The sequence below is a fragment of the Podarcis gaigeae genome (assembly GCF_964106915.1).
Source record: "Podarcis gaigeae genome assembly, chromosome: 9".
Classification (NCBI taxonomy): Eukaryota; Metazoa; Chordata; class Lepidosauria; order Squamata; family Lacertidae; genus Podarcis; species Podarcis gaigeae.
Genome location: NC_139685.1, coordinates 78491946 through 78504320, shown reverse-complemented (window position 1 = coordinate 78504320; position 12375 = coordinate 78491946). Strand labels below are relative to the sequence as shown.

The following is a 12375-nucleotide window of genomic DNA, read 5'->3' as shown; positions in this document are numbered from 1 at the left end:
CCAATGACTAAAGGAACTCAGATGCTGGCAACATCAGATGCTGGCAACCAGAAAATTATGGCTCTCACCTACACTTGGAATGGCTACCTGCCTGCTAGTGGTTTATAGCTGCAGTGCAACCCACAGCTGCTCAGCCAGCTGGCCCCTGGAGCCTTAGAACGAAGACAAAAGGGTCGGCAATCTGAGTTAAGCAGCTCCTACATGTACTGGTCAGTGAAAACCAGTAACCTGGGGTGGAAAATATTATCCCGGGGGGGGGGGTTTACTTTTTCTGCAGCAGTGTTTTTTGTTACATAGTTTCTAAGAAGCAGTGAACGGGGGCCAACTGCAGATACTTGGCAGTTTTACAGTTTTGAGTTTTCTCTACTAAATACAATGAAAGACCAGAATTAGATCAAAGATCACTTTCCTGGGCATCAGAAAATATTCCAGTGCAGAATGCCCTGATGCAAATTTCCCACTCCAAAAACCCACACCATTGGGGACAACAGGGAAGTGAGATTACTGCAGCCTAATTCTCATTACTGAGTATTCAAGTTGAGATTGAAAGGTTACCTCTGTAATGAAGAGCATTCTTCTGGATTCCAGTCAGGATGCCTGTTTCAAGAAAAGCCAGCAAAACAGCTGTGTTATTCCTTTGACAAAGTACATGTACTCCATTCCATTATCATTCAGGCAAGTTTCTGAAACTGTCAAGTACTTCTCTCCCTTTTGTCCAAATTATAGATCTCTTACTACTGATCTTCTGGGGAAGTTTAAAGGAGATTCCATGAGGATTCCCTGACTCTTGGACCAAGATTTCCAAAAGCTCCCTGGAACGAGACTCAGGTCCCAGCTCCTCCAAGAACTGGTTTGTCCTGAAGCCACCCCTCATAAAACTCTGCTCATGCTCCACAGGCATCTAAAAGCCACAGAACGCAAGATGAGGCGCCTCTGAGCTTCTGCCTTCTTCCCTGGTTCAGCTCCATAATCGGCCTACAGACCACTTATACAAATTCAGGCAAAACACAACCTAGAGCAGGCACCGTTCCTTCAAAGGTGAGCTCCCACAACTTCCTTGGCTGAGGTTTGTGGCAAGGCATGTAAGCAATGGCTCTGCTGCTTTTAGCAAAGCCATGTGCTATCCAGGAAGTCATTTCCAAACCATTTCAAATCCTCAATCTATTCCCAATAAATTAAAATGAAAGGCCTTACTTTTGGCGTAGCTCATCACATTTCTCGGAGTGTGCAGCAGTGCGCACGTGCAGATTCCAGCCCTACAGGGAGGGAGGGAGGGAAGAAATCAGCATGAGAACACAAAAAAGCCTGGATGCTAGATGAGAACAAAGTGTCACCTAGTCCAGCATCCCGTCTACTGGGGCAGCCAGCCAGATGCTTCTGAGAAACCCACAGAAGGGCCCTCCTCTGCTGCTGAGCAGCAACTATAAAAAATCAAACAACCCCTAATGGTATATACGGTATATACGCTTTTGGCGAACTGACACCTTGGTTTAAGAAGCCATTTGTCACCTAGCTTATATATCTGAGTTTCTACAGCAGAGTAGAAACACACTCACCTGCCCTTCAATCCTGTGTATGAGTTTAACACTGGACAATGTTCAATAGTGTGCAATGCATTTAATATTCAAATAGACAACAGCAGCTCAAAGTCAGATAAGACAGAGTCTCCAGACATGGTGTCAGGTTTGAATCCCACCAATGTCAAATGGGCATTCTGGCTGTGGGGATTCATGATGCTCTGAGGAGGCAGAGATGTCTCCTTGGGGATTAGGGGAGGGGAGCTATGCTGCAGTGATGCTGTCCAACAACATTTGGAAGCCACCATGTTGACTTCCCCAGGATAACATCAACTCCTCATAGTGTATCATAGCGTAAGATCTGCTTGAAAGCCAGAGTGGAAAATGCACTCATCATGAGCACAATACAACCGTGTGCACTTTTTTTCTGCAAAAACAAAGAACTCACCATCATACTTGAGCATTCTATTTTACACAGAGAACACACATGTGGAAGTACTGTTGGCGACACAGCATGATAATCATTCATCATTGACGGAGATGGAGATTCTGAAGACGGAGGCATAAACGAAGCCACTGAAGGTACCATAGGTCCTGCTGAAGGAAGGCATGATTCTGTTATGCAACACAGGCGGATGCCAACGAAATTCCTGGAGAGAGGGTGCCAATGGCAAAGGCCACCTTGGAGCTTGCTCCCATAGGCGCCGACTCCATGGGGCCTGAGGGGGCCCGAGCCCCCTCAAAAATTATTACCGTAAATTTCGCTCTATAACACACAGATTTTTTCTCCTAAAAAGTAAGGGGAAATGTCTGTGCGTGTTATTGAGCGAATGTGTGGTCCCTGGGGCAAAAATAGGCAAAAATCAGGCAAAAATAAGATCAGGCGGTCGGGCGGAGGGAAGGCGGAAGCTGCTGCTTTCCTGCATTCTGCCTCAGGGTCTTACTGCCCACCCTCTTCTGTTGCTGCATTTGCTCAAACTCAACAAAGAGCAGGGAATCCCCTGCCCTCCTGGCAAGCAGAGGGTTAAGGAAAGGATCGAGTCCTTCCTTCTAATTCTTTCCTAGTCACACTGCGTGCAGGCTCCAGCCAACCACCTCCTCCTCTCCGTGCTCTAGGGATGCAGGTGGGAGAGAGAGAGAGAGGGCTGGCTTGGGGGGGGGGGGACTTTTGCCTTCCTTTCCTCCCCCCCACCCCGTTAAACTCCTCCCCTGCATTCTTAGCCAGCTGCTTCTCCGCACACCCCTCTTGTGCTTCTTGTCCCTTCTGTGTTTTTCCTTCCCTCCCCATTTAAAACGTGGTGACAAAGCACGGATCCACATGGATCCTCAGGATTTTTGCATTGGGTCACCCCAAATTCACCATCAGATCACATAGCATGTTCATGGCTACATCTTGCACCAAAAAAATCACGCACCCACTGTTGCCTAGGGTCACAGTGGTGCAAAAATGTGGTGACAAAGCACGGATCCACATGGATCCTCAGGATCTTTGCATTGGGTCACCCCAAATTCACCATCAGATCACATAGCATGTCCATGGCTACATCTTGCACCAAAAAAATCACGCACCCACTGTTGCCTAGGGTCACAGTGGTGCAAAAACGTGGTGACAAAGCACGGATCCACATGGATCCTCAGGATTTTTGCATTGGGCTACTCCAAACTCACTGTCAGATATTAAAAATCTTTATAAAATAGAGAATTAAATACATACAGAATGTTAAATTTTCAGTTTTGAAATATTAGTACTAGTTTAGTACTGTATTTCTATATTACTATAGTACTGTATTAGTTATTTTCAAATACTTAAATATTTTTAGGGTGTAAGACCCAATTAAAGCCCGTTATTTACATACAGTATTACAGCATTTACATACAGTATTAGGCATACTGTATTAACTTTATTAACTGTATTAAAGCATTAACTTTGAGATATTATATTTATTTAATGAACCCTCAGCCTTATTCAAAGTAAGCTTAAATTAGCTATTTCACTTATTAATCAAAGTGCTATTACTGTGCGACAGCAATATTTTATGTTTTATTCTTTTAATGATAGTTTAGGATTTATTTAAATATCATTTCAGTCTTTTCAGAGCTATATATTCACTGCTCTGTAATAGTCTATAAGCATAATTGTTACTGTAAATTAAATTAGCTTTTTACGAAAATACCGTGCGCGTTTTTGTTTTGTTTCTTTTTTCAAAGCCAAAAAGTGTTTCAGGCTTGTCGAGTTTCCTGGAGTGTGGAGTTATAGAGAGTCGAGTTTTCGGGGTTCTAATGTTGATCATATGACTCTAAAATACTTTTAAAAAACTTTAAAACTCACTAATTTTCATCTAGAATTTAGAAAACTTCCCGGGGTAGGACCCCGGTATGGGCCCCCCCAATATTTTTTATAAGTTGGCGCTCCTGCTTGCTCCTACTAGATATCCCCTTCCCACCCCCAAAAAAGATCATTTCCCATCAACTACTCTGCGCAGTGAAGTGCCCAGTAGAGAAGGGACAGTAAGCAAATAATGCATCAGGGTCTGATCCAGCTGAGCCCCTCCCATCCTCCAGGGCCATTCTGAAGAGCCACTCTGGTATAGTGGTTAGTGTGTCGGACACAGACCTGGGGGACCAGATTTGGGTGGAGGTTTCCTGGAGCTTCCTGCTTCTGCAGATGACGCTAAAGAGGGGGAGAAAAAGCAAGTGGCTCATTATTATTATTATCAATCAATTTCCTTTATTAGACCGATAGTCAGAAATAAAACACAGAAATAAAACACAATACAGAATTATGAACTAAAACATCATAGGGGTACATGAATAAGGTAGGGCCACAGCACTAAACCTCTCACAGATAACCCACATCAAGGCATTCAATTGTACGTTTCCGACGCTTGAGTGCCAGGAAAAGGAATTTAGCCACTGACAAAGTTGTTTTCCTAGAAGACTTATTTAGCAGATATGCTGTCTGCTTTCCTCTTTGTTGGGGACTAAGCTGGGGTAAGTATGGGGTTATAAGATACTGTCTTAAATCGTTGTAGAAGGGACAGCTCATTAAAATGTGCTCTGTGGATTCTACCTCACCCAACGCACAATGGCATAATCTCTGGTCATATGGGACTCCTCCATATCTTCCCTTCAGAACCGCCGAGTCAAGAACATTCAGCCTAGCCGCGGTAAATAGTCTGCGGTATTCCACGTAGTGGATATCCGCCAGGTAGCGAGCTGGAACAGCTCGGTACATCTGTTCCCCCAGAAACAGCCCAGGTTTCACACGGGCTATGTCCTCCTGTCTCGCAATATCCCTTAATCTTTGGGCGATCACCGCCTTTGCGTGGCTATACGTCATGGACTCTATATAAAGGGAGGACAACCCGCACTTCTGCACTTCCTCCACTATCTCCCCTTCCCATGGAGATTTAAAGTTATCCCTCAGAATCAAGGGGGCCAAACCCACCGGTCTGAAGCAAAGCTTAAGCCAAAGCCATAACTTCGCTTTCAGGGCCACATACCTAAAGGCTTGGCAACCGGTTTCCAATCTCATGGTCGCACCTGCCACGGAGGGGGGGATCCTGAGTATGGCCCTGAGGAATTGGGTTTGGATAGATTCCAATTTTTCAAAGTCCCTACGTGAGCCCAAGGCAATGCCCACCAGTAGAAGAGGGAGGACTTTCATTTTAAAGAGTCGCAAGGCAACTTTGACAGTTTGTGCCTGTTTATTATTATTATTATTATTATTATTATTATTATTATTAGCAGCAGCAGCAGCAGCAGTATTTATTAAATTGGTATACCGCCCTCCATCCATACATCTCAGGGCGGTTCACAACATAAAAATACAAGATTAAAAACCCAGAAAATACAAAATAAAAACAAGAACAAAATGGAACTGTCAAGGAACTGCCATCGGCTCAGGGGCGAGAGGGGAAAAGCCGGGTGGATTAAAGATCCCCCAAAGATGGTGGGAAGCAGCACCTCCTCAGCAGAGGAAAGTAACCACGCCTCCAGTGGAGAGGAGCTTCAGGGCTCGGAGGAGGCGAGGCGATGCCAGGACACCTTGCCTGGCGAAAGCAGGGAGGAGAGAGTTTCCCTGTTACCTGCACCCTCCCTGCGCAGTAGGCTTCCGCACCGAGAAGGGAGGCGCAGATTGGGCGTCAAGAAACTACCCTGCTGGGGAAGGTTTAAGGACCGCCCACGAACAGATTCTGCCAGTGAATGAGCGAGCCACGGAATAGTGGCGCTCTGCATGGTAAAGGGTTTTTGGCACCAATAAGGAAGCTTTACAGCTGACCAGGGAGGCACTTGCCTGATTGCTCTCGAGTAACCCCCTGATATCTGTACAGGAACCAATACCCCCCAGAACAGAACAAACTATTCACTGAGCCAAAGCCATTGCAACACGCCTGCCATTATCATACACCGTAATCCTGCTTACAAAAAACCAAAGGCCAGTTAGTGAAGAATCTGTAACATCCACCTTACCTGGAGATCTAGTTGATTTTCCCAGTTCTCTCTTCTGGCTAGAAGAGGTTTGAGAACTCGAGCTGGGGGAGCTTGGTCGCTCTGAAGACCTGGACCTACATCTGGGGCTCCTAGATTGTAACTGTTTTCTCCTGCAACGTTCAGAGCTCTTAGATCGTGACCGTTTTCTCCTGCAACGTTCAGAACTCCCAGATCGTGAACGTTTTCTCCTGCAACGTTCAGAACTCCTAGATCGTGACCGTTTTCTCCTGCAACGTTCAGAACTCCTAGATCGTGACCATTTTCTCCTGCAACGTTCAGAACTCCTAGATCGTGACCGTTTTCTCCTGCAACGTTCAGAACTCCTAGATCGTGACCGTTTTCTGCTGTGGGACCCAGAGCTCCTAGATCGTGACCGAGTTTGACTCGAGGCATGGCCAGGGATTGAGTGTTGTGAAGTGTTCAGGTTAGAACTGGTAGAGCATGGCATTGGAATATGTTTTTCCTTCCTGTCAGCTTCATGTCTGCAAAAGGCAGAAAAAACAGGATTTGAATGACTTCTCTTTTTCAAATGTAAAAGGAAAAATCAGATCTGCCAAGATGTTATTTTTGCAAATGGAAATCAACTAGAAATAGGAACTCTTGGGGTTAAAGCTAAAAGCATCAAAAGCCTACAGAATACGGCTGATGGGCCTGCAGCATCCAATAACTAAAGGAACTCAGATGATGGGAACAGAATGCCCAGCTTCATACCAGAAAATTATGGCTGCCACCTGCACTGGGAATGGCTACCTGCCTGCTAGTGGCTTAGCTGCAGTGCAACCCACAGCTGCTCAGCCAGGTGGCCCCTAGAGCCTTAGAACGAAGACACGAGGGCCTACAGTCTGAGTTAAGCAGCTCCTGACTTCCGGTCTGCTGCAGAGGACAAAGGCGGTGTGCTGAGTGTCGTCCACGACACGGAGCCGGCAGAGAGGCTTGGAGGGCAGCACTAGAGTTCAGCGCACCCCCCAAAAAACCCCACAGGAGTGTGGGGACGCAAGGGTTCCAGCAGAGTGAAAATTCTCCCCCCCCCCCCAGCCTGATCAATATTAAGTCTGAGTTAAGCAGCTGCTACATATACTGGTCAGTGACAACCAGTAACCTAAGGCGGAAAATATTATTCCGGGGGGGGGGGGTTGAGGTGGGGGGGGGTTACTGTCAGGGATGAGATTACTGCAGCCTAATTCTCATTACCAAGTATTCATGTTGAGATTAAAAGGTTACCTCTGTAACGAAGAACATTCTTCTGGATTCCAGTCAGGATGCCTGTTTCAAGAAAAGCCAGCAAAACAGCTGTGTTATTCATTTGACACAGTACATGTACTTCATTCCATTATCATTCAGGCAATTTTCTAAAACTGTCAAATACTTCTCTCCCTTTTGTCCAAATTATAGATCTCTTACTACTGATCTGGGGAAGTTTAAAGGAGATTCCATGAGGATTCCCTGACTCTTGGACCCAGATTTCCAAAAGCTCCCTGGAATGAGACTCAGGTCCCAGCTCCTCCAAGAACTGGTTTGTCCTGAAGCCACACCTCATAAAACTCTGCTCATGCTCCACAGGCATCTAAAAGCCACAGATCGCAAGATGAGACGCCTCTGAGCTTCTGCCTTCTTCCCTGGTTCAGCTCCATAATCGGCCTACAGACCACTTATACAAATTCAGGCAAAACACAACCTAGAGCAGGCAGCGTTCCTTCAAAGGTGAGCTCCCACAACTTCCTTGGCTGAGGTTTGTGGCAAGGCATGTAAGCAATGGCTCTGCTGCTTTTAGCAAAGCCCTGAGCTATCCAGGAAGTCATTTCCAAACCATTTCAAATCCTCAATCTATTCCCAATAAATTAAAATGAAAGGCCTTACTTTTGGCGTAGCTCATCACATTTCTCGGAGTGTTCAGCAGTGCGCACGTGCAGATTCCAGCCCTAGAGGGAGGGAGGGAAGAAATCAGCATGAGAACACAAAAAAGCCTGGATGCTAGAGGAGAACAATGCGCCACCTAGTCCAGCATCCCTTCTCCTGCTGCAGTCAGACAGTTGCTTCCGAGAAACCCACAGAAGGGCCCTCCTCTGCTGCTGCTACTGCTGCTTCTCCCAGCAAGCAAGTACAGTGGTGCCCCGCAAGACGAATGCCTCGCAAGACGGAAAACCCGCTAGACGAAAGGGTTTTCCGTTTTGGAGGTGCTTCGCTAAACGAATTTCTCTATGGGCTTGCTTCGCAAGACGAAAAAATCTTGTGAGTTCCCGCAGGTTTTTTCGCTCCCCCCCCTTTTCCTAACCCGCTAAGCCGCTTAACAGCTGATCCGCTGATAAGCCGCTTCTCAGCTGATCACTAAAAGCCGCTAGACCGCTAATAGCGCTAAGCTGTCAATGGGCTTGCTTTGCAAGACGAAAAAATCTTGTGAGTTCCCGCAGGTTTTTTCGCTCCCCCTTTTCCTAAGCCGCTAAGCCGCTTAACAGCTGATCCGCTGATAAGCCGCTTCTCAGCTGATCACTAAAAGCCGCTAGACCGCTAATAGCGCTAAGCTGTCAATGGGCTTGCTTCGCAAGACGAAAAAACCGCTAGACGAAGAGAATCGCGGAACGGATTCTTTTCGTCTTGTGAGGCACCACTGTAGTTTTTTTAAAAAACACATAGCGGTATATACATTTTTTGTAAAAATAAAACAATAAGTTCCACTTAGTGATATGCCCAATACCCATTGATGGGGCTTCCATCTATAAAACTGCATAATCTTGTCATTTAAGGTCATGAGAGGCTGTGGCAGTGCTCAAAATTAGCCAGGGGCCAAGCACATCTTGCACCTGGCTACCAGACACTTACAACCAAGTGGAGATGCCTGGGTGCCAGGATGGCACCTGACCTCTCCACAACCTGGAGGTGCATGCCTGGGGATCCTGGGATCATGATAGTCAAAGTTCTTAACCTGGCTCAAGGTTGTCTCTTGAACTAGCCGGATGTTTAACTGAGAATCAATCACAGTCAGGCCATCATTGGAAAAATAAGACTTTAGATCCATCTGGCCCCAAAATGGCAACTAGACATTCCATTTTGGCAACTGACACCTTGGTTTAAGGAGCCATTTGTCACCTAGCTTATATATCTGAGTTTCTACAGCAGAATAGAAACACACCTGCCCTTCAATCCTGTGTATGAGTTTAATACTGGACAATGTTCAATAGTGTGCAATGCATTTAATATTCAAACAGACAACAGCAGCTCAGTTAGATAAGACAGAGCAGTTGGCTCCTTACCTCTCGCCCTGACCTAGCCACTGTGATCCACGCGACGGTCACCTCCAGACTGGATTATTGTAACTTGCTCTACGTGGGGCTGCCCTTGAGACTGACCCAGAAACTCCAGCGGGTGCAGAATGCTGCAGCGAGACTCCTTACGGGGTCCTCTCTGCGATATCACATTCACCCGGTGCTATACCAGCTGCACTGGCTCCCGGTGGACTACAGGATCAGGTTTAAGGTGCTGGTTTTAACCTTTAAAGCCCTATACGGCCTAGAACCCTCGTCCAACTGCTGTACTGTTTTATTGTTGTTAGCCGCCCTGAGCCCGGCTTCGGCTGGGGAGGGTGGGATATAAATAAAATTTATTATTATTATTATTATTATTATTATTATTATTAATCGTATGTTACGTTCTAACGCTATAATGCTTTCTTTACCAATGTTTCTGACTGGACTGCAACCTTAATCCATTGTCTACTTTAAGTCCAACTTCCTTTGATCCCAGAAGCCACTAGAGCAAGTTTAATTATAGACAGAGGAAGCAGTAGAGGGAACTGGGAATCCAAAGTCAATTGAGAACATGTCTATCATAAGGCAGCTTTTACAGGTGAAACCTGCAGAAATAGCCAGTCAGATTGTGCAAATCAGACACACACAATATTTATTCCCAAACTTCTTGATTGTTGGACATTTTACGGGAATAAAATCTACAGATATCCAGAAGTCAATTAAACCCAGTACATAGAACACATTGTGTACAAATGTTTGTAATTGGGGGGGGGGGGGAGTGACTCACCTTCAACTGTTCACATTCTACATTACACAGAGAACAGACATGTGGAAATATTCTTGGAGATGCAGCATAGTAATCGTTCATCATCGACCGAGTTGGCAATCTCTTCAGCTTCTGGACATCTGCCTGTGAAAAAACTGGAAGCCAAGAGGCTTTCACCACAACAAAAGGTGACTCAATAGGATGCTGAGGTTTCTCATGGATTTTTTTCTGGCCACTGGCAGGTCCAGGCTGTATCCCGGCTCCTGCTGGAGGGAGGCCTAGCCCTGGCCCCTTGTTGGAAGCATCCATGGGGGGAAAGGACTGCGTACTTGATGTGCTTCTCTGGAATCCCATCTTTCGTATCAGCTCTTCTACCGCCTTCATTTGACTACTGGTTACACCAGAGGGCGCCGAAGACACGAGAGTCGTCTGCTGTGCTGGAAATCCTTTCATGTTCCCCTCAGTTGATGCATCAGAATTATAATCTTTGACCTCAAGAAGAGTTTCAGTATATTTGCTTTTATGCCCGTAATCAATTACCTTGCACTTCACCATGGTACCATGACCATCGTCACTGTGAAACATTTCCTTTTTTCTGCTCTCAGGAGGTAAACCTGGTAACGGATGAGTCATTTTGCGCATTCGGATGTCCCTCAAAATCAAAGGCATGTTTTCTGCTGTCAGCTGATCATCCGGATACCGACTAAGTTCCTCCAAGTCTTCATTAGATAAGCCAAATCTTGCTAAGATGCTCGAAGCACTCTTGGTTGTACAATGGTTCTGGATACGTGTGGCTTGTTGTGCAATCTCTCCTGAAGTGGTCTGGCTAGTATTTACAAGCGGAAAGTGAATAGCACATCCCTCTTCTTTCTGGTGCCGCTCTTGTCTAGGATCCATTCCATGTTGCGTAACCTGAACATTTGGCCTTGGGAATCTTGCCCTCATTTCTGGTTCCATGACCCTTTGAGGCATTCTGGGAGGAGCAGGCGGGTGTTGCCTTTGAAGACCCTCCGGTCCAGGTCCCGGTCCTGGCCCCAGAAAAGGGCCACGCGGCATTGGACCAGGTGCATTGGGTCCCCTTGGCCTTGGAGGCATGTTTCCTCTAGGGTTAAACATGGCAATTTTCAGAAATGCTTCATTTAACAAAGCATAAGATGCTATAGAATGGGTTGAAGCTACCGAGTTCAACTGGTGAAAAGCCAACTGTGTCTTAATCTGAGCAAGCTGCAAAGGAGGAGGAGGAGGAGGAGGGCCCAACAAAAGTGGGCTGGCAATGCCAAGGTTCAGAGAATTCACAAAAGGTGCAAAATTTTCCAAGAACACCACAAAGCTGAAAGTTAAACACACAAAAATTAGATTATATTTATCTTTAATCTACTTTCTAAAATGGTTCTACTGCCTGTAAGTAAATTGTTTGAAAAACACAACAGTTTCGTTTTTTTCTCACTAACAACTTGTTTTAGCAAAGGGATTGGGGGTTTTACTCACTTGTCAACGAAAAGTCATTTCATATGTGTTTCATCGCACTACAACCTTTGAATTTAAAAGGCTTTATATCCCACTCTAAACCAACCATGCAAACAAGCATTTTCAATTGAAAACCCATGTGATTTTAATGCATTCTAGCCACATATCAAGTGTAATTTAATCAGGCCGTTAGAAAGATAATAATTTACACTACAACGATATGCAGAGTTACTAGGCAGCAAGTTCCATTCAGTTCAATGTGACTTACTTCCAAGTAATTAGGTAAAGGATTGCCCTATAAAAGAATGTATTTGACAATGAAGATGTGCTACAACCACTATTTATGTGACCTCATCAACTAATAAAACTAGAGGATTATTTGAAACTTTGTGGCAAGAGCTGCATACAATTTCCCAACTAAATGGCTTCAACCATTTCAACACAGAAATTACTTAAAGATACTATGTGGGCAGGGGGAAATCACAGAAGAGTAACACGGAAAGGGCATTAACAGACCACCTGGTCCATCCCCCTTGCAGGACCCATAGCAAGTAAGTTGTCAAACTGCCACCAGTCTCAGTAATCTGCTATATTGGTGACATATCAGTCTTTAGAAAATTCTTCTGAAGGTTTACGTACCACTGATATCCGATAAAATTTCATAGCCTTCCATCAGAAGATTCTAGCCTTACTATGTCCCAAAACCTTTTCTTTCTTAGACCAGACATGTTACACACCAGAGGTGTCAACCTGTGCCCAAGATCGAGGTGGCCCAGCGTGTGTGACATTGTGCACTCAGAACGCATCGTGCTCATGTGAGGTCATACACGTGACAGGCGTTACACATGCAAAGTCGCGTCGCCAGGAGGGGCCCAGTGGGAAGCCCAGC

The 12375-nt window shown here is 45.6% G+C and overlaps 1 protein-coding gene and 1 long non-coding RNA gene across 6 annotated transcripts in view; one reads left to right on the top strand and one right to left on the bottom strand.

Moving 5' to 3' along the window:
* LOC310853040 overlaps positions 1 to 12375 on the top strand; it is a 484331-nt gene that overhangs the window by 371467 nt on the left and 100489 nt on the right. The window lies entirely within an intron of this gene.
* LOC310852992 (zinc finger protein 638-like) overlaps positions 1 to 12375 on the bottom strand; it is a 57606-nt gene that overhangs the window by 39658 nt on the left and 5573 nt on the right. For 3 of the 5 annotated variants that reach the window (XM_083757100.1, XM_083757102.1, XM_083757101.1), the window contains exons 2-9: positions 10041 to 11349; positions 7869 to 7930; positions 7233 to 7274; positions 5991 to 6493; positions 4132 to 4188; positions 1966 to 2114; positions 1195 to 1256; positions 556 to 597 (exon numbers count right to left, since the gene is read on the bottom strand). In XM_083757100.1, the coding sequence (XP_083613226.1) occupies positions 556 to 597; positions 1195 to 1256; positions 1966 to 2114; positions 4132 to 4188; positions 5991 to 6493; positions 7233 to 7274; positions 7869 to 7930; positions 10041 to 11135 (2012 nt within the window). In that variant the 5' untranslated portion in view covers positions 11136 to 11349. The remainder of the gene's footprint in view (positions 1 to 555; positions 598 to 1194; positions 1257 to 1965; positions 2115 to 4131; positions 4189 to 5990; positions 6494 to 7232; positions 7275 to 7868; positions 7931 to 10040; positions 11350 to 12375) is intronic. The other 2 variants (XM_083757103.1, XM_083757104.1) reach the window with 1 other exon arrangement.